Source organism: Neodiprion pinetum, chromosome 5, assembly GCF_021155775.2.
Source record: "Neodiprion pinetum isolate iyNeoPine1 chromosome 5, iyNeoPine1.2, whole genome shotgun sequence".
Classification (NCBI taxonomy): domain Eukaryota; kingdom Metazoa; phylum Arthropoda; class Insecta; order Hymenoptera; family Diprionidae; genus Neodiprion; species Neodiprion pinetum.
In genome coordinates, this window is record NC_060236.1 from 3482502 (window position 1) to 3505725 (window position 23224).

General features: G+C 35.8%; 1 protein-coding gene across 4 annotated transcripts; it reads left to right on the plus strand.

The window, feature by feature from the left end:
* The first annotated feature begins 29 nt into the window (after positions 1–29).
* LOC124219184 (uncharacterized) lies at positions 30–22823 on the plus strand. 4 transcript variants are annotated; one of them, XM_046626433.2, is made up of 8 exons: positions 30–788; positions 960–1013; positions 4384–4534; positions 16041–16156; positions 19442–19557; positions 19767–19917; positions 20520–20702; positions 21120–22823. In XM_046626433.2, exons 3-8 carry the CDS (start codon positions 4441–4443, stop codon positions 21471–21473), a joined length of 1014 nt encoding a protein of 337 aa, XP_046482389.1. In that variant the 5' UTR covers positions 30–788; positions 960–1013; positions 4384–4440; the 3' UTR covers positions 21474–22823. The 4 variants fall into 4 exon arrangements, with proteins under 4 accessions (XP_046482389.1, XP_046482390.1, XP_046482388.1 ...); XM_046626434.2 differs by lacking the exons at positions 30–788; positions 960–1013 and adding an exon at positions 3904–4076; XM_046626432.2 differs by lacking the exons at positions 30–788; positions 960–1013 and adding an exon at positions 3905–4089.
* Positions 22824–23224: the final 401 nt, after the last annotated feature.

Sequence of the window (23224 nt, forward strand, 5' to 3'; positions counted from 1 at the left end):
TGGAACCTGGAGTCTATAATCCGATCGTATCTATATCTTTATTTATCCGTCTCTGAATATATATAATATTGCCTTATTTTTCTACAAATTAATCTGTATAAGGTACATACGTACAAAGACGCCGTTGAGGCGGAATACAATTCGGAACGATCGTTATCGTCGGGGATTTTGCGGTAAAGGAAGACCCGCGAATCGCGAGTAATTATAAATCCTTGGTCTCGGTTTCTAACTCCTAAATTGCGATAAGAATTGCGTACGTCGGTGGCAGGGTAATGTGCACGATGAATTCTTCTTTGATTAGAAAATAATATCAATTATACCATCAAAGATCTAACGAGGAGATAATGGCTTCGTAGATACCTATATAGGTATAAGAGAACAGCGTTGGTGGGCGGGACGAATACTCTTGTAGCTTCACAATGTGACAAATTTCATCAACTTATATAATGTTGTACATATGCACTGTTAACGATTGGCTGACCTGCGTTTAAATTGGATATAAACACGGCGAGGGAACTGCTTGGAGGGGGAAAATCGGTTCGGCTATTCATTCACGTGCTAGATGCAGAGACTCAGTATTATACGCGACTCGATTCCTTGCCAGACGCGAAAACATCCAGAGACCGGAGGAACTGCAGAACCGCGATCCTCAATAATTTGTCTCCTCTTGAATTTAACCCAGTGGGCTTTGTTCAGTGATCGGCGTAGAAGGACAATCCCAAAGTATTATCGAATTTGAGAATATAGGGAATATACTTTTATACAACTTTTTACAAAACTTAGATGAGGTTGGTATAATATGTAGAAATAAACTTGAAGCACGTTGCTATTTCATTGATTTATTCATTCGGACAAGTTTAATTATTTATTTCTTTCTTTTCAAGAGATATTTTTTGTTTTGCTTAGAAATAATTATATTTTTTCCAACATATCTTATCTATATTTTTCCTGTTTGTCAGCGTGCAGGGCGCAGAAATTGGCAGTGAGATAATTCCTGGGCTACCTATAATAATGTAAGTGTACATAATAATATTGTGTATTAAGCAAAAGGAATAAGAAGCTTGAGTAATAAATGTGAGGGGAATTCAGACGACGTTTTCTTATCAATTTCAACGAGTCGAGTATTACAGTGCGAAAGTTATTGCAGCGGTGCAAAGCTGTGGGAATAAATATTATAATATGAATAAATCGTCGGTCGTCATTTATCGCGTCATGTCGCTCGCCTAAATATAACTCTTCGCGATCATTGCTGATTCATTTTTCATCAATATCCTAACGAAATAAATTGATAAATAAATACAGGCAGCACCACTATAAATATACCATACCTGCGGTGTATGTACATGAATTTATGAAGTATATGAGAAATAAAAAAAAGAAAACAGCAAACAAAAAAAGATGGACAAATAAAGAAGCAAGAGTGCCGCGCGCGAAATTAGAAAATAGAACGTCTATCAACGCGTGTTTCTTTAAATCGTTCCGGATTTTCACGTTTTGTTTTTTTTTTCTGTTCATCCGTGCCACTTCAATTCTCGATTAGCAATTTTGTACTGAAGCATCTCGAAAGACTCGGAAATCGATGGTTAGTCCGAAGGGGATGTCGAAAAATGGTCTTGAGAAACTAAAGTTCGTTTCACAACCCGGTGATAGACATCGATCGCAGATCTGCGCATGCCGATATCTGTTTGTCTTGAAATTTATAAAAAATGTTGAATATATCGTCGAACCGTTGTAACTTTGAATTGAAGGTTTCGTAAAAAGGCGACGCTTTCGTCTTTGCAGGTCGTTTCAAAGCCGCTGCAGTTGCACACCGCACATCGTTCTCATTGTTGCGGGTTTGTCGCCGACCACGGGTTCTACTTATATGCAACTCTATTATTACGCGGTGCGTACGCAGTACGAGTATAAAAGATCCGCTAGGTGAATAATTTCCCCTCTAGTCCATCACGTCGCGAGCAATTAAATTCTCATAATAAAATTGAAAATGAAAAAATACACACACACACACACACACATCTCTATATATACGATCAGTAGATCGTTTGGAATATAAATTCTCTGGTTAGTCGAGCTTCTGTAAGTATTTTTTTTTTCTACACGATACTTGCAGTACTATCCAATGAAGAACGTTTTGGGAATGACATTTTCACTGGAATGCCGGACTCTTCACACTTCAGGCGTTGTATGTATATAGTATATTTTTGAAAGCAAAAATTTCACCTATAACGACGTATATGATGGATCTTGAACGTATATTTTTGACATTTATACAAATAGCAGCTTGGTGAATACATATAACGTAAAGCGGTAGAGTGGTCATTGAGAAATCCGATCCTTTCATATATTACTACACAGATACTCGATCTTATTTTATACCCGACAAACACATCCGTAAAACGATACACTTTCCTCGTTATACGCGAGCGGGAAAATTTCTGAAGACGGAAATATCATCGCTTCTAAATATCACCCGAAAGAGACGTGGTGCATGCAGACGACAGTCGTGACGTTGCGACACCTCGAGATTGCAATTAGTGATTTGATAGTTTATTCAATCTCCGGAGTGCATTTGCCAGGAAAATGATATAAGAGAAAAATAGAAAATACCGGAATAATAAGAATAATTTCAGAATTTTATTAATGCATGTAGCTAATAATGTTCGAAATTTGAATTCTTGATTTGAATTTCGAACGCGTAGAATAGGTCGTAGAAACTACACGATTAACGAACGTCATGTGGTGAGATAATTAAAAATATTTTATCGATTCGTCGACGTATTAGTGTGTGGAAAAATAAACACGGTTAAAAGTAAAGAAATAAACGTTTGAAAGTCATAATATGCACACGTTTGGTTTATGAAACGTAAACCGAAGACAAAGCAACCTTAAATGACATATATATGTATATAGTTGTTACAGCCCGCTATTCCTTGTAATAAACCAATGAGAATGAGGATAAAAAAAAATACAGTTCGTAGAAAACGACTCTCGTAACATCGCTTGCCTTCTGTATGCGTACGTGTACGTATAATGTGTGTACAATCGGACCGCATTTTACATCTCTTGGAAGATTGACTTTTCTGATTTTAAAATACATTTTATTTTTATTTTACGCCTTCTCTTTGCAGTTCATATATACACACACAAATCCTACAATCCATAAAAGTTTACTGCTCATCTTTAAAATCGAACGTTTATCAGTCAGCCTATTATATTCCTCGGGTTCCATAATTAACCGATAGGAATTGATCGATCCGAATGCGTATGTTTTATTTCTATTTCGTGTTTCTTCAAAGATTTGAAACGCGTCGTTAAAAGAAAATCGAATCGTTTCAGTTTTACGAATCGGTATATTATACTGTAATAAAGATGTAATGTTACGTTCGGTAAATCGGCAAGCATGTGTATTATACGTAGGTTAATAAATTCCAACGATGTTATACAATATCCCGTGTGTAACGTATCGATAAAACTTTCAGGAACGACAAAACAAAACAAAAAAAAACCATTTGCTTAATTTCGACGGTACAATCTCATGCATCGCCTCGATCGATATCGTACAAATATCGAATTACTGTACAGGAAAAGCGAAATAACCACTCTTAAAGAAAGGCGATAAGAAAACGTCTCGCAACGGGTTTTCGTTTGCAAGGAAAAAAAAAACGGGTACAGAATATATACGTTTAAACGAGCGAGGTCAACGCGTCCCTCGGTTTTCTCCGCTCCTACGCCACTGGCTGTGCATGCGTTTGAGGTTGGAGCCGAGCGAGGTCGCTTTCGAGTTTTTGAACACGTTTCTCGCCGCTAGGCGAGGGGGCGGCGGGGAAGCGGGAGAGGGGCAGTGAAGGGGGGGGGGGATTAACTCCGCGCGGCTGGTTCGGTGAGTATGAGGAGTATGAGTAAGTTCAGTTCCAAGTCGTCCGCCCCACAGACAGCATAGCATGTGCCCACCAGTCCATAGCCACGTACACGTCTACCTGCCGCACCACCAGCCCCACAATAAACTTGTCTCGTACGGCTACCGCTAGGGTCAGACCGATCCTGAAGAAAATCACTCGTGGGGCGCACGTGTGTGGGTGTGTGTACTGTGTATGTGTTTGTTTTTGATTTCGTTCGCGGTGGTTGACAGAGGCTTCTTCGAGTCGGTCCCCGCAGTAGTTTCGACAGGGAGTTTATTACACGCTGTTCAGTGATTGAGTTACCGTCGATATTTTCACTACTATTTCCACTCCTGCTAATACCTATTATGATATTTTACTGGATATTCACGCTGCATTGACACCGTGTTTCATTACCTCTACCCCTCATTTTATCAACAAAGTTCGTGAAAACAAAAAACGTGCGCGCACGACGCTCATTTGTCAACGTTCGAAATTATTACAGCTGCGATCGTTTTGACGGCCTTTTACGACGAAGAAGAGGAAGACTTTTGTCGACAAGATGAGCTGCTCTTCGGCACCGACTGCTGTTAACAAGGGCTGCGAGACCCTTCTGAGCAAATGCGAGATCCCGATTATAGACCTCGAGCATATGGGTGAGTTGACATCAGTTTTTGCCAATTTAACTAACCGCCGTCCGCCCTCTTTCACTTCTTTCAAAGCATTTGTGCAATTTTATTCATACGAAAGGGATTTTCCAGGTTATTGTATCCACCCTACCGGGGAGAGTATGTTGTGTCTGGGTTCCTATAATTATACAATAGTTTCCGTTTCATCGTTTGTAGCCGCCGCGCTAGACGATATTCGGCCAACTTCGCGCTCCGATATGTTCGAACGACGATGCTCGTTTGTTCAACTCGTATTTCGATAAAACAAAACACTGGAGAGTATCGTTTATACTCGCCACGCTGGACGCTATGCGGCCAACTTCGCGCTCCGAGATGTTCGAACGAAGATGTTCGTTTGTTCAACTCGTATTTCGATAAAACGAAACACCGTAGACCATTAGCATTGACATTTCGCCTTTTCGATCGTTGTTGCGACAGCGGCAGCTAGTAGCTGATGTTTTTTGGTTGCTTAGCAACGAGAAACGCGCTCACATGTATGACACGCATGACACTCCAGGGCTTTGCCTTCGGGGACAGAGCCCGTCTCTGGCTCTCGTTTTCCCTTTTTACTTTACCCCATTCATCTCATCACTGCCCCTTTCTTCTCTCTTACCGCGTAGTTCCTATATCGTTCTCTCCTCTTCCTCCTCTCTTGTCAGTTTCTCGATGAACACCGCTGCCGATTCTCTCTGTTCGAAAAACAACCGGTTACCTACTCGGACTCTGGATTATCTTTAAGGATCTTCGTTGCACCCTCACCAACAGTCGAGTGGATATATCGGATATCTAAATCCCGTGAAGAAAGACTGTGAGAGTTTCGATTTCACTCGATACAAGATTGTTGGTTTGAAAAAGTTGTATATGTATACGTGAACAGCTGATAAAACTTCTGCTGTAACGGATAAACGATAGATTTTGCGTCAACGTAGTTTGTCTCTGATGCATTTCAATCCATAAATAAATAAATGAATGGATATCGGAAAACGACATTCACGCAAGGACGCAGATTTGAAAAGTCTAACGATAAGTGGCATCTCTTTTTTTTCGCTTTACGTAGGTATATACACGCGACTCAGTCCCGTCTAGACTCTCGTAATTCTTTTATAAGTATCACTCGACTCTTTCTATCTTTCTCTCTGTCTCTCCTCCTCTCTTGTACGAATGTATTTATGTGTAACGGCCGTCTAGCCTCGTCTGGGCGCACGGCCAACGAACCGACCAACCGACCGTACGTTTCTTTTTACGATCACTTCCTTCACGCAGTTCTCATCGTCGTTGGAGAAAAAGATGGATGGAAGACGAAGAAGCAGGAGAGCGAAGGAAGAGGACGGTCTTCGTCTATAGGATCAAAAAAGAGAGAGAGAGAGAGAGAGAGAGAGAGAGAGAGAAATCAAGAATCTAAATTCTAGATCAGAGCCAGTCTCCTTTAGTCCCGAACGACGACGATATGTAACGTCTTTGGAATTGCACGCGGAATTTAGAATTATAGATAGAAAATTGACGATGAAAAAGAAAAAATAGTGTCCCACACACATTGTCGCTCGGAGCTACGTTACTTACACCTACTCGAGTAGATATAGATATCCAGACATATGTATTGGGAGACCGGAAATGCGCGACGGAAGATGATGGATTTCCCTCTTAATAACCCCTCTTTTCTTTAGCTAGAACGTTCCGAGGTTCCGTCTCTTGTTCCTCTCTGCATTTACATTTAACACAGTTGATCGTATAAAATATATATGCATGAATCGAGGTTGCCTTGCGGTAGCTTTTGTATATCGCGTGCGATGTCAGCTCGCCGCATCACGCATGCCTGTCGCATAAATACGCACATGCATGCACGTAACATTACACATTGCATACGTGCAAATCGGTTTTCTTTCCGCGTTGGTGACGCGTGGAGCACGCTGCCTCGAATAGCAATCGAGAAAATCTCGTGCAGCCTTGCAGCGATTGCAACTCGCAACGATGCAACTCGGGTCAAACGAAACACCCTGTTTATTTTGCCTTTCTCTCGCGTTGTTATACCTGTATAACTCTTTCCGGGGCGGAGTTGAAGTCCCGAATTTGAAAATTTCCGGAAGCGACTAATTCCGGATTAGTTGGTGGGGAAACTTGGAGTTAAGAAATCGAACTTAGAAGAAACAACAAAATGAACTTTGAGCGTCGGCTTAAGGACCATTCGTAACTTTGATGTTTCTTCAAAGTTTGATTTCTTTACTTTAAGCTTCGCCGCGAGAAAATTCGTAATTTCAACTTCGACCCCTTTTTCTCCAGAATCCATGCAGACAGACGAAGAGGGGCAAAAAAGAAAAAGAATAGGGAGGGAGGGACTTTGTTCACGCTATTTTGCGTGAGGTCTACGCCAATGTTCCAGAGGATTCAGCCTCTCGACTCCGCCATTCACTAACTTTTTTATACCACTCTCTTTCCTTCTTTCTTCTTTTTCTTTCTTTGTCTTGTTTGAAACCTCTTGGCTGTACGTATAATGCATGTTTACCGTTCCTCTATCCTTCTTCGTACATGATGAATGCAGGACGCTCTCGGAACTCACTCAAAAGCTCGTAAAATTTGAGGTTATGATCTCTCTTCTGTGTTAATGTAGTGAGCACAAAGCGTCTATTGAACTTCTCATATCGCGGGATTTGTTTCAATCTAGTATATTATTCACTTTTTATTGTGTATTTGATTTATTTGCATAACGAAACTATTATTATAAACACGAGCGATCGGATGATGTGAAAAAGGTTTTTTTGTTCTTATTACACATACGTAAAAGTGCAGCTAGATTCACGCCCACTAATTTCAGGCATAAATGTAAAATCTAATACTGATAATTCGTACGTATTTGATATTTATTATACGTATATATACTGTATTAATTATATTTTCCTCTTCGTTAATAATTTAACCTTCTTAATTCATCGTTTTATTTTCAATTTACCGCTTCGATTATTTATTTATTTTTTTTTCACATGCAATTATAAAGTTTAAGAAATAAAATAATAATCGAAGTACACGGCGTTGCGTGATTTTCAATTCGGTCATCAATCAAACGTGTCCACCTTATATGTACCTGTATAATATACTTAACGCACATGCGATGAGAGAGCGAGAGACTCGGAATTATCTCGGTAAGAAAAAATCAGTAGGGCCCTGATTGCCAGTTTCATTTTTTATTTTTTCCCCACCTCGCTGCTGCTTCTCATGCCGAAACAATAACGTGTATGTGTACCTGTGTATTATCATTGAAGAATATTCAGCACTTATCTCCTTTGTTTCAAAAGATTATATTCTGTATTCTGTAATATTAACGCGCGACTAATAAGAAGAGATATATATATATAATCTGTGCAATACTGGGAATAATAATTACGCGTAATTTCGAATTAATTTAATTAGAAAAATTGAATGAAACAAATAAATTTAAAAATAGGAACGAAGACGATAATTTTTTGATACTGTATAATCAATTATTCGTGAGTTGTGTCTAAAAATAAATAATAACTCACGCACATATTACAGGGAAAATTGTTTCGATAAGATAGAAAAATTTCAAACCTTCAACCTCTGTATAAATATAATTTCATATATCCTATAAATGATGTTATGTTTGTGTAAATTCTTGAACGGCGGTTTAATTTTATTTTAATTATTGTTTTTACCTAAAAATTCTACCGATTCGATCGATTTCTAGTCATTTATTTCTACTTTTTTATTCCGAATCTTATGTTTCATAAATATTATATTGTGTAAAAAAAAAAAACACGTTCGAACAATGAAATTTTAAATTTGAAAAAAATATAAGAGGAATATTATATATACGTACATGTACAATAATTTCAGTGGCATGCGGTTGCGGATTATTCATTTCGTTTTGCTATATAAAACCTCGCAAGTCAACGAAATTTCTGCAATTTCATGCGTGCGTGTGCGTCCGTAGGCAAAAGTTATAAAGCATTTATACATTGGTAATAATTATCGCAGAGTTGTGTGATACACGTGCAGTTTTCGAATCTTGGAACGTTGTTTTTTTTTTTTTTTTTCTTAATTTTCAATATTATCCTTCAGTGATTTATCCTTGATCCTGTATTGTTACATATACTTCAATTACTTACTGTTTAATCGAATCGATCTTTGTATTGAAATATTGAGTGTATGTAATAACGATTAACAACGATCGCAATAAATTGAGAATATTTTATATCGGCGAACTTCTGCACGCGGATATATTGTAACTTCGAACCTGTTTTAACAACGAAAAACTTTGCAAGTGTACGTTATATACATGTGTGTGTGTGTGTGTCTGTGTATGCATACACACAGCTCATAGATACGAATGTCTGTTTATCCCCTCTTGAACGCTCCTCGTACGTATATATATATATATATATATATATAATATATAATAACGTATATAACGTGTATATAATGTATAAATATATGCAGTGTAACGTATTCGCAACCGAAAGATTTTAAACCGCGAGAGAACGACCGTTGAAATTTTGCCCTCTCTCTCTCTCTCTCTCTCTTGCTCTCTTGCTTTCTTGCTCTCCTCTTTGCACACATTTGGCGAGACTGATTGATCAAGGCTAACGATAAGCGGTGTGGCGTTTAATTACTTGCCTCGTGATAAATTGTAAAAAATTAAAAATACAACAACGAAAAACCGAATATGAAAAAATGTTAATAACGCCGAAGTGCGGACGTAGGAGAAAAAAGAACGAAAGAAAATTAATAGTGAAACGACGTGGAATAAAAAAAAAGTCTGTATTCAACGTTGATGGAAGAAAAAAGAAAGAAAAGTCGCAAATTAATATACTCTGTGTCTATTCTTCTAGCGATTTTTTCTTCCACCGTTATTGAATTTATTCTTTTACATGTTTATTTGTTTGGCTTCTTTTTTTTTTTTCTCTCATCCCTTTTCGCTGCCGATTATTATTATACGTCTCTGTGTGTAAAACCTTTCCCAGCAATCTTTATCTGTTATTTATCGATGCGATAAAAAGAGAATCTAGATTACGTACAACACGATGGAATAAAGCGACGAGTGAACGAACGAATGACTTTGAATTACAAGAAGAGGCGGTTAATTTCATATTATGCTGCTATATGAGATGACGCTAGTTCGTCGGGTGATTTTAAATTAACAGTTGAACAGCTGCTCGTATCGTGTATGTATGATAATATGTATGTACATACGACACATCCCCACACGTATATCATGTGTGCTGCTTTTATGTACTAAAACTGTACGCAACGTGACGTGACATTGATGTTGCACCGTTCTGCTGTGTCGTGTGTCTAGACGTCAACTTTCCCTCCTCTTGTGTACACATTGTATAAGTATATATACACATATATACCTGTATGCATACATAATGGTACAGAAGTTAAAAATTAGATTTTTCATTCGATTTGATGCGTTAAATTCTATTTTTTTTTTTTTTTTCTTTCTACCGTATAGGGGACAAAATTTAATTAAGATATCCTTATCGTCGATTGATTGATTAATTGATTGATTGAATTTCTTGTCTTTTCGTACAATTTAACGTATACTTGTACATTATGCACATTACATATTCGATCTATTGTAGATGTACTACATGTACATGTAGGTACGTTTTATTTTTGCTTTCTTTCGTTCTTTGTAAAAATGAAATGTTTCTTTCCGTCGTAAAGACTTTCTTCATATTTAAAACACGCAACGATTTTCGAAACTTCTTTTTTCTCCTCTACGCTTTATACAGGGATACAAATCGATTTTACGACCTATAATCGAGGCCCGATTTCGCTTACTTCGACTCTGAATTCGCATATCTGTTTGTATATATGTATATAATATGCGCATAAAACCGTTACGAGAATTTTCGAAAGCTGGATGACCGTGGACGCCGGTTGTACGCAATTTACGTTTATATTATAATATACCCAGTTACAAGTTTATACATTAGTCATGTGTAAGTATGCGAATTTTAATTTTCATACGACGAAACTTGGAATAAGTTTTTACAAGAAGCACGAGGTTGAAGCTGGTAACGTTGTCGTAATGAAACTTTGGGGGAAAATAAAATCACTATTTTTTTAAATCTTGCAATGTTTTTTCAGGAAGTAAGATTTCGAAATATTAGTATATTTTGTTTTATTACGGTTTACCGAATTTCAGGCAATTCCAAAATGGCGGAATAACGGTTTTTCCTCGGCATGAATCGTCACGATGCATACATTGCCAAACTTCAATATGATCAAGACGCGAAAAAGAAAAATTGTTTCCCGTTAATTCCCGTCGTTCTCGAAGTTTCGCAAGATTCAAATGAAATTTATTATAATATATCGGTGTGAGTTAAATATATACTAAATGTTATATGCATATAAAGCTACAGACAAAGATGCAGCATTGCGCATTGTATTCTGCATCAAGGCCTTTACGCTACAGTGTGTACGGAGCCTTTCTATCCTTTGTACGGATCGGTTACTCCCGATTTTCCTTCCTCTCTTTACAGGTATTTTCTTTCTTTCTTTCTACTTTTGTTTTCATATTTATTTTTCAAGTATGTAATATATTTTATAGCATATCTATATATGCTATTAAGGCGGAGCTAGGTTGAAAACCAGAAAGATTGTATTCTTTCCCTATTTCTATGATGTACACTTGCTCGATAAGTCATGATTTTTTCAAGCCAGTACGAAGAAATCGATTTTAACAATCATTCACGCTGAATTAACTTGGATAAATTTAATCGCAAGTCTTACAATTAAACGTTATTTCTATATTCGTATATTATTGAAATTGCACGTGGCCAATTTTGTTTTACCGATATGTAAAACGATTTTTACTGCGTATAAATAGAATACCAATGACACTCGATTATGGCTTGAATACTGCACTTCCTGTTTCACGTTCAGGTTCACCTAGTTAGATATAGACTCTGTTTGTTTACCTTCTCTCTTTCTCCGTCCGTTTTTCTGTTTATCTTTCTTCCTTCCCTGTTTCTTTTACATTCGCTTATAACTGTAAGAATTCGTGCAGACGTCAGTGGCTGAATATTGCCGACGATAATCTACGTACAACGTGTAACGTACCTACATGTACGTTATACACACACCGTATAACCTCACAGTCACGTACAGTTGGGGACAATGAATCTGACACCAAAACGGCTAATTTTTTACGCAAGACAGTTACGTTGGCAACACTGAGAAACCTGCAGCGCCACAGTCGGCCGAGTGCGAAACAAACTCAATCTCAATAAACGTAACATAAACCATGACCGTCGCATCTAACCTTAAAATACGTGCCAATCCAACACGTCATTATCTCCACGGTATTCTAAGGTTAGATTCGACGGTCATGGGTTATGTTACGTTTATCGAGATTGAGTTTGTTTCGCGCTCGGCCGACTGTGGCGCTGTAGGTTTCTCTGCGTTGCCAACGTAACTGTCTAGTGTAAAAAATTAGCCGTCTTGATTCATTCTCCCCAAGTGTACGTACACGTACAATACAAACGCGATCGTTTATCGCCGAGGCAGTTAAAAGCACGGAGTCGTGTCGACTATATACCACCTTGATCGTTTTGTCGTCAGGCGAGTTGCGTCGTTTCGAAACTATCTAGAATCTACATACATACGTATTGTAAATACACTTGAATGGGAAACTAAGCAACCTTTTTATATGCGTATATATATATTATATATAGTATGGAATTTTTCGAGGCGGAGTGTTTCCGTTTTCCATTCTCTCGTTGAGACAAAAGGCAAAAAAAGGAGAAGACGAAATACATAAGGAAGGAAGGAAAGAAAGAAAGAAAGAAACAGTATGTACAAGGATTGAGACGAAAGCTTTTTTTTCCTGGGTAGAAGAAGAGGAAGAAGGAGAATAAGAAAAGAAGGAAATGAAATATAATGAAAAGTATACATCACCGCATGTATATGACTCACGGCTTGTTTTACAAAGTCGACAATATGCCGCAATTGTGTGTACACATATATAAACACACACGCGTATAATGTCGTAATTGAACCGAGGAAATATAAATGAACATATCTTTCAACTTTTTGTGTTTTCTTTTTCTTTATTTTTTCTGTTGGGATCGTTGAAAAACCGAAAAAAATATTATCAAGCCTGATCGACATATTTATTATTACTGTTATTATTATTATTATTATATATTATATATTATAACAATCGGCCAGGAAATATCTGCAGTAAATTATTTACATGCGCGTTTATACATATAGGTATAACGTACCTAAATTTGTTCATTCAACAAAAGTGTCGCATATCGCATACACGTGACGTATATTATATTATTATACACCTATGTATAACGTTGGTGATATATAAACATGTGACATCCATTAATACGTAGATTACACGTAATTTACGTGCGTATACAAATATGCAAACACACACACACACACACATATTCATATAATATAAGGGTGGAAAAATACTACATTATAACGTAAAATTTTTTTTTTTATGTTGTTTTTTTCGTGTGTGTGTGTGTGTGTGTGTGTGTGTGTGTGTGTGTGTGACACATAAGAAAATAAGATGGTATAGCAAAGATTGCTTAAAAAAAATGTAGCAACATAATATTGTCGGTTAATAGAATGAATACAGTTTTATATAAATACATAAACATTATAGCGACGCGCGAAGATGAGCCGCAGAACATTCTTCCTTTCTTTCTTTCTTTTCTCTTTTTTCTTACAACTTGGACAATCGATTGTAATTATGCGTATGCACGCATCAATATACGTACAACGTGTAACAAATTATACGTGTCGTTACTTTTTATTTATTTTTATTTTATTTTTTTTATCTATTAGAAGAAGAAGAATACTAGGTTTTTGTTTTTTCTTTTCTTTTTTGTACAAATACAGAAAGAGATAAAGATAATCTGTGGTATTAAAACAATGTGTATATATACAAACATACCTACGACAAAAGTCTTTCCTGCATAACTGCGTTACACTGCTGTATGTGCCTTATTATAATTCTTGACTTCCTGCTTGGTTGGTTGGTTGGTTCGTGCAATGTTTGCTATTTCGAGATACGCCTAGGCATACGTTCGATGAAAACGGCATATATATACGTACAATACGTGCCAATCGTTATAGGTATGTAACTACGTTATGTACGTGTGTGTGCGTCTATATATATATATATATATATATAGACGCGATTATTATATATATATATATAATAATCGCGTTTCCTGTACATATCTATGTACAATACATGCGGATATGCATTGGTGTGAGCCTATTGTCTAATTCGTAATTGTCTCATTCGAGTAAAAAATTATCTATAAAGTGTGCATATATATATATACTTACAAGTAAATTAAATATAAACACATAATTAGAGAAAAACTAATAATGATAACAAGAATTCAAACGACGCTGATGCGAACGCGAAACTATTCGTATAACAAATAGGCCCGTAAGTGTTTGTTGTATAAGTTATATATTAGAATCGTATAGGATTTATTATCACGTATAGTCGAGTTACGAAACGCGTTTGAAAATTATTAATATTATATACCTACGTGTGTGCGTTATTCGCGACGATATCGCGGAGTAAACAGAATATGATTGAAAAGATTTGGAATGAAATTATAATTACTGCAGTGAAAATTTATATATATATATAATAATTAAAAGACAAACTAATCATGACGTGTATCGCAAATATTATTGATATTATATATATATATATATATATATATATATATATATATATGTACACATAAATGAAAATTTGACTTGATTTCTTCTTCTTTTTCTTTTCATTTTTGCGAAACAGTTTCTTTCGCGGCAATTTTTTTATTTTTTTTTTGTGCTTCATTTTCAACGCCTCGTAGGTGTAAAACTAGATTCTCGTATGATAATTCTACGAAGATTATAAACGTTACGCGCGTAAATAATATTTGCAAGTAATTCTGACGTCAATCGATTGCCCAGAAGATTCGAGATGATTTTTATTCCGTTTTTATTCATCATTTTCTTATTTATCTTCTATTTCTTATATTCTATATCAAAATGAAATTTAAAAGAAAATTTATTAATCGTTGGTATCGTGCGGAAAAGAAATGACGATAATGAATTAATTGAATATGAGATGACAAATACGTATAGTAATGATAATTATAAACGAGTTCCTCTCAAGCTGCAAGACCTTCTCGATTTCGCGCGCAATTTATTTCGAGACGAGCATAAAAAAAAAAAAAAACAAGAAGGTTAAATATTTTTGAAAAAAATATTTCATTGATGACATATAATTAATGAATATTTAAAAAGCTAATCATTCGCGTATGGAAATATATAAAAATTATTAACTAATAATATTCTGAGCGAGCTGGATGTTTGCTGTGGAAAGAAAGTATAAGCAACAAAAACAAGTCGGTTTAAATAACAAAAAAAAAAAAAGCATAAAGAAATACGTAAAAAAGTTTTCTAATTGTACAAAAAACGGATATAACACGGTTGGCAAAAATCCTACTTACCACTGACTCGGAGCGTTAAACGTTTTTTTTCGCCAAAATGTTTGCGATCAAAAAATTCATCGAATTCGAATATACTTGAGCGTGTTTTGACGACGTCGCTTTCTTGGCCACAAAATGGAAGGAAAATATTAAAAAAAATAAACTTCATAACCGCGTAGTTCGCGGTTTTAATTTGCATAGGTGATAATAAAAAACGAATTATTATACACAGTGGCTTTTATAATCATACGACGCGCATATAACGCGTTAATCACAATCGGATGCTAATTGGAAAACGATATGGTATGCATACGTATGTACGTGTATTTTTCGCTTTTTAACGCGCGAACACAGTATATAAATAGATATGTACTCTTCTAATTAGCATCTTATTACAATTATACACCGCACAGATGTTTACGTACGTGTATTTATGCATTAATACACACAAATATAATATATCTTGCGTTAAATTGTTCGATAATTGCGAGTTTGATTAATTTATCACTATAGCTTTTCTTTCTTTCTTTTTTTTTTTTTTTTCTTCCTTCTTCTTTTTGTTTACACTGTATTGCGTAATGCAACATTTAACGTTGATCAATCCCTGATTTATTATCACCGTTTTATAAACCTTTATACATTATACGCAACATATGTACGTACGTATTTACTACAGATATAGTAACACGATCGCGTGTATAATGCGTTGCGAAATAATAATTCATGAGCGTTAAAAACCGTCAGCGAAAGGAAACAAAACTATTTTTTTTTTTTTTTTTTCCATCAATTTTAAGGTAAAATTTGAGAAGCGAGATAATTGTAGCATTGATTTTTTTTTCCACTTTTGCCTCCCTATTTTGAATCCCCGAATTGAAGAAAGGAAAAGAAAAAAAAAAGTCGAGTATCTCATTTTAAATGCAACACGAAACGCCGCGTGTTATTGTTAATAATAATAATGATAATAATAATAATATCGCGACAAATGGGTTTTTGACTGATTCCAGGGACGGAACGCTGTCCCCAAAAAGGAGTTGTTAAACAAGTTGCCCGGAAGCTCCTTAAAGCACTTTCCGAAAGAGGATTGGCCCTTCTTGTTAACCACGGGATACCGGACTGCAAGGTACCTTTCATTTTTAACACATATACTTATATTTATATACGATTGACACGTTGAAAAAGAAGAACAAGAGAGAGAAAAAAAACAAACCGTTCTTTAAACCAATATCGGGATTAAAAAAACAAAAAAAAAACAACAAAACAAAAACTTGTCTGTAATTAATTTTGCCATTTTAGCGAACAATATTACAATATCTTGGCCTTTCATCCTTATCAACATTCTCAGCCTTGTTATACTTATAAATAATGTGAATAATTTGATTTATTGTAATAACGTATAATATATATTTATGCGCCGCAGTCGAGATTTTAAAATTATTTATTGCGTCTCGTTTCATTGTTTACCTGCAGATATATTACGTCTTTTTTTTTTTTTTATATCTTCTTCTCACTACACGATTTATACTTTATCACGTTATTTTGCGTCATTTCTTAATTTTTTTTTTATTTTATTTTCTTTTCGCCTAGCCGGTTTGAAAAAAATTTGCCCGACATTCGAGGGTAAAGGTAGGAACAAGGAGTATAAGTAAAAAAATAAAAATAAAAATAAAAAAAGTAAATTTCTTTTCTTTTTTTTTTCTACATCAACGTAACGCTTGAAAAAAATAAATGCATTCGTACGTCCTTCGCGACGGAAACTTTAAACAAATACAAACGATTATAATTAAGCACGGTATTATATGCATTATATAGGTATGTATATTATATACGCAAATGAATCGGCATGTAATAAATAAAAAGGCATACCCGCGGATGGCTGCGGCTGGTTTTTAAAATATAATTTATCTGTAGGCGTTTCTCGCTCTCGCCGTTCCTCCCTCCCCCTCCCGCCTGTCTCTTTCTTTCTCTCAAAAGCATAATAATGAATCATCGGTCCATGCTAGCTACACATATATATCGAAGAATTGAGAATAGTGGGCCAGTAGGACACAGAGAGACTGGCACGTGGTATAAGTATGTATACATACATACCTGTATTTATGTAAATTTACATATGCGTATAGATATGTAGATTTAGTATAGGCATGTATATGCTGCCTAAGTTCGTATAATACGATTCTCTGCAAAATCGCAACACCAGAGAGGGAGAGAGAGAGTGAGTGAGGGAAACTAGGGCGAGAGAGTCTTGCCTACTCGTATGTACACGCATCATACATAAAATACATACATGTATACCCGTATGCAGCGCTAGTGTCTCTAATCGCGTTCGCAGAGTGCAGCGTGTGCGAGTGTGTGCAACGTAAAATACACCGACGCGTTCGATGTTCGTCATGCGATGTACTCGTTTCGACATGCATATATACATACCGTATTAACCGTACGCACGTAAATGTCGTACTTTCGTAACCGCCCCCCTCCCCCGGTCCCCCAGTCATTATCTTGCGCATCGTGGATCGTGTGCATACCATACATACATGTGTGTGTGTGTGTGTGCGCGCAATATATATATTATATATACGTATTACCGACGTATAGATACACACAGACAGAGCTGAATAACGTATCGAAAGTTGGAATGATGTATCGATGTAGGTGTAATGCGCAGAGATGGGAGGGAAAGAGAGAGGCTGCAAAATTGTAAATTTTCACTTGCGAGATATTTTATTTGGTTTTTTTTTTTTTTTTTTTTGTTTCGTAACGTAGGTTCGGTGTTGCAAAATTTCTATATCAGTTGACCGTATACAACAATTTTTACGGTAATACGGGTTTAACTTGTTTTTCAAGTTTGCACGGAATACCCTGTACGCTGAGAAAAAATTTTAGTTTCGGTTACCGCTCGGTTCTTGACTATTTTCATTTTTTTTTTTTTAACACAATCGAAAAATACAGTTCTAGGTAAAAAATGAAAATTAGTTTACCAGCTTTTACCGGAAAGTCTGGTATCCGTTAATATTCTTTCTCATTACGATCGCTGTTGCTATATTTTCTTGCAACTGTTGCGAAAATTTAACGCTCGTGCAAGGATAAATTGACGTTAAAGCCTTGTTTGACTAAAAAAGTAGATTAAACCTCGGAAACTGATTTTGCTTTGCAATAACAAAAAAAGGATCGACGATAGCGCAAAATGGTTAAGCGTACCTCGTTTTTCGTTATTCCAAAAATATTCGAACAGTTTTTTTTTTTTTAACGATACCTGTTTTACTCAATTTTTCTAGTTACTGTAACAAATGAAATGTTTCTCAGTGTAGATTATTATTATTTTTACCATCATCATCATTATCACTGTTATTATACGTATATCGTAAAGAGCAGCGGCAACACACGCAAACTATTAATTACATTCTGCATAAGCGAAACATCTGTGCAAACAATTGAAAACCGCCAACGTCATGTATACCCAATTCATGTTACATGCGTACAACTGTTATTATAAACACATTGCGGGCAATGCGTGCGTGTGCCAATTACTTCCTCCGGGCTTTATTCTACCCCGTAAAATTTCCTGCGCGCGATTAAACAATCTTTTATTGCGCGAACGGTAGTAAAATTATATACATATTATGTTATACGTGTAATAGTTCGTATTATATCGCCTGAATTTTTATGTCTTTATTTTTTATTTATTTTATTTTATTTTTGCACCTTTTACCCGTCTCGTTGCTTTATGTCTTCTTATATCCCGTCAGCTATTCTATTTATTGTTAGTCTTTACCGACGAATTTATTGGCATTTTTAGAAAACCATTTCGCAACATTCGCGGCTAATTTTCGCCCACGTTATACGTAACTTTGTATCATTGTTGTTGTTGAAAAATTGTTTTTTTTTTTTTTTTTAAATTTCATTAGTTTCCCACGACGATAAATTAACAATATATTATATATGTATATATCATGTTTTTGTACGTATAGTGTAAATTAAATTGTGCCAATTAAAGTGTGTCCGCAGCGTATACATTATATTATTATACCTGTATATGTGTACGCTTTGACACGACGTTTTTGGCTCAGGTTCACATCTGTGCAACCCGAGGTTATAATAACAACAACAGTAATAATGATACGAACAAGTGTAACAATTGTAAGAGCTGAAATCCTTGATTAACCGGTGACCATATGTGTCAGACGCGAATTTGAAACGTCTGAATTACAGAACTTTGTTTATAGGGTCAAGGATGTCTGCGAATTTGCGAATATTCATTTCTGTTCGGACTTCTTCTTTTCTTTCTACTGTTCTTTTTCATCTTTTAACTTATTACTTTGTCGGGTTTTTGAATGACATTTATTTTACTCGAATCGATTATCGTTGTATTAAATATATTAATCTTACGACGAGTTATCTTTAATTTCAGCTGAAAGCGGTTTACCGAGCGTTGGATGGATTTTGCGAATTACCTGACGAGGAGCGCGTCAAGTATGAAAGAAATTCGGCATCTAATCACGGCTACGTGAAACCTGGACTGGAAAAGTGAGTTTTTCGTATTTTTTTAACAGCTGGTATAATACGAGTACACTTATTATAAAATTGGCAAATTTGTTCGTTTCTTGTTTTTGTCTTTACATAATTTCACCGCATCAAATATCGTTAGACATTGTTTTACGCGCAGTAGATATATTGACACGCATCACCTATTGTCGCAATCTAAATTTTGTGTGATTCACATAATATTTTTACAGAGTTTCGGAAGACGACGAGAAGGAGTCGAGGCATGCGTTCAACGTAACTGGGAGCGGCGGTGTTTTGCCGGAAAAGGAAGTTCCCGGTTTTCGCGATGCGGTCGACGAACTTGCCCGTGATTTAAAATCTCTCTCTGCGATGCTTCTAACCGTACGTTATTGAAAAACAACGATAATAATTATAGCAACAATAAGGATTTATTCTAATTTCAAACATGCCGTCAAGTTGTTTATAAAAATATTAATGAAAATCACGAAATTAATAGACATGGCATGCCAATAACATCTGACATGGTAATAAAATTGATTCATACTTTATCAGGAGTCGCAAATAATGATTGATAAGTATATAAGCGGAACCGATTACACGCGGTGCTTTACCGGCAAGATTGAAATATGTGTATACGTACATTGTTGAGAGAGAGAGAGAGAGAGAGAGAGAAATATGCATTCACTGTGAAAGATGAGATAGAAAAAAATCATCGTCGCCGTTTGCGGTTTTAAAATCTTAAAACGCGATTTGCCCCGATAAGATTATACATCAAAATTATTATAGTATAATAATCCTAATATCGATCAAACCCGTGCAGATTTGAAAAGATTATAAGATCGAGATAAGTGTATTGAATTTTTTTTCTATTCTTTATTCTTTCATTTTATCGTATTACGATAAACGATTATAATTATATTTCAAGTTTCGGCGAGTTAATTGACAAATATTTATGTTTATTTAAAAAAAAATTCTTAAAACAGACCCTCGCCGTGGCGCTTGAACAACCGGCGGATTTCCTGCTTTCGAAACACACCAAAATTTTGGGCCCAGGCAACGAATCTACCTTGCGTCTACTATATTATCCACCATTGGGAGCTCCTGTTCCAGGACTAACGCGTTGCGGTGCCCATCGAGATTACGGAACTTTCACGTTACTCGCACAGGTGAGGATGATCCTTATAACATTCATTTAATGTTATTCGATAACGTTTGTTGCTCTGATATTAAAACATGTCACGAAAAATCTTTGTACACCTTATACTTACCAGTTTCTTGCGATATCCAAGAAAACAAAAATCAGGTTGGCCACTCAGTTCTGTAATTCAAAAATTTCCAAGAAAAACTGCAAACGTTTGCTAAAGTTCCCTGACTTTTCAATATACAATACATAAAACGTAATTCATGGTTTTTAAGGTTTTCAGGACGACTGACCAGCCTGATTTTGAAATACATTCGGATCTGGAGAACGCTTTTCGAAACTCAGAGTATTCTTTTGTTTTTACATTTTCCGTTTCTTAACCGTTGAATCTTTTTTTTTTTTTTTTTTTGGTTTTTTTATTCTTTGCATTCACGAATCGCAGGACAGCGAAGGTGGTCTTGAGGTGCAAACGCCTCACGGCGAGCGTTGGAGTCGTGTTGGTCATCTGCCGGGTGCGATATTGGTGAACACCGGTGACATATTGGCCGCATGGACGAGAGATCAGCTTCCAGCCCTTCGACACAGAGTCGTGATACCAGAGTTGTGCGGTCGAGGACGTCATTCGATAGCATTTTTCGTTCATCCGGACAACGATACGCGGATAGAACCGCTGGACACTAAATTGACTACCAGCGTTCAGGAATCAGCGCCGTGCAGACTGCAGAAGAAGAAGAACGGCGTTCTGACCGCCTACCAACACCTTCAACGTCGGTTTCGGGAAACATACGCGTCTTAACGAAAATTTTCCTTTCCTTCCGTTTGTCTTATTTAATTAAAGTATACCTTCAAAGCGAAATGTAATTTCTTTTTTGCTGTTTTCTTGGTCGCTTCGATGCCGATCGATCGGCTTGTATTATCCGCACATGCGATTTATACTTAGGTGTTGAGTTATTGTTACTCGTTACCGTTAATGATTTTTTTCTTCGTACACAGTATGTATTGTTATTATTATCATCTTTATTTTTATTATTATAAAATTGATAATACGATATACATAGCGTATAATATCGTTTGCAGTACGGTCGCGGGTTTAATTTTTATTATTGTTATTATTTTACGAAATAACAAACCGCGGGTTTAATTCACGGTGATCAAATACCTATCGCGCTGAGAAATTTCAATATACAATGCACGCGCGTGAAAAAGAAGAGATGTATTTATTGGACAGAGAACGAGGTTTTTATTTTTCATTTTACAATACTGAATACGCCTTGTGTATGAACTTGATAAGGGCTTACGTTTTATTGACGTGGACGCAGCGATTCAAGAAGATCGGTTCATCCGTTTTTCTTATCTCCTAGTTAGATGAATTCAATGTACTTGTATCATGCAAATGCCGTGGGGTAGTTATTATTATTAATATTGTTGTTGTTGCTTTTACTCCCGAACACATGAGAAAGAAAATTAAGTCAGCATTGCTCATGCCTCTATTTTTTTTCATCCTTAGTTTGTCTACTTAAATCTTTTAATGATAATGTAGTTCATCTTGGAAATAAATGAAATATTGATGTGTTGTGTCAATCAATTTTTTTTTTTTTTTTTTTTTTTTTTACGACAACATGATTTTAATTAAACAAATTCCAAGTAATATTTGTAGTAATTCACACGTATTGATGTATGTATCCGTGTATCGTCACCGTAATTATTGTAATGACGCGCAAAAATTAAAACTACGCCCACGTTTTACTGTAAATAAATTAATTGCGAAATTGCAATCGAGAAAACCGAAGTAAAAGTGTACGTTAACGATAGATATCCTTATTCGATCGGGCGATAAGATATTTTTGGATAACATGTTTACCGTTTTATATTCTAAATTGAGAAAGAACGGATAGACTCTTTATCGTCGGAAATTGAAATTATACCGATTATTCGTGTATAAAAAAAAAATACCACAAAAATAAACTGCTTGATATATGAAAGAAAAAACCGTGAATTATATAATAACAATAATAACAATATTGAAAGCGAAATATAGAGAAAAAACACGCACACAAACACACACACACACACACACACACACACACACGCATACTGTGGAGTCTCAAGCAATAATAAAATGAATTTGTACTTACCGTTCGATAAATATTTGGATTTTATAATTCTCCTCCTCCATATGTATTATGTATATGCCATCCTATTTATTAATCAAATTTCACCGAAATTTGAATATTAGTTCAAGCGATTTTTTGTCGATTAGGCAGTCACGTGGTTCGCCGTTATTATCACTCATTTTTATTTTTAGAATATCACAAAAACCTGATTTTTATAACCTACGTACGTGCGTATGTATGCGTGTACATTCGTGAACTGCGATACGTTCTTACAGAGTTTGAAGCGATTGCGATAACGAGATAAATTTTCTTTGATTATTACCGATGACTGGACGTCGTAAGTGAGTGAAGTTTTACAGAAAAATCTCTGACTAAACAGCAAAGCGCTAGGTAAAAAAAACTTATCTATGTATTTTTCTCTGTACCTCAGAAG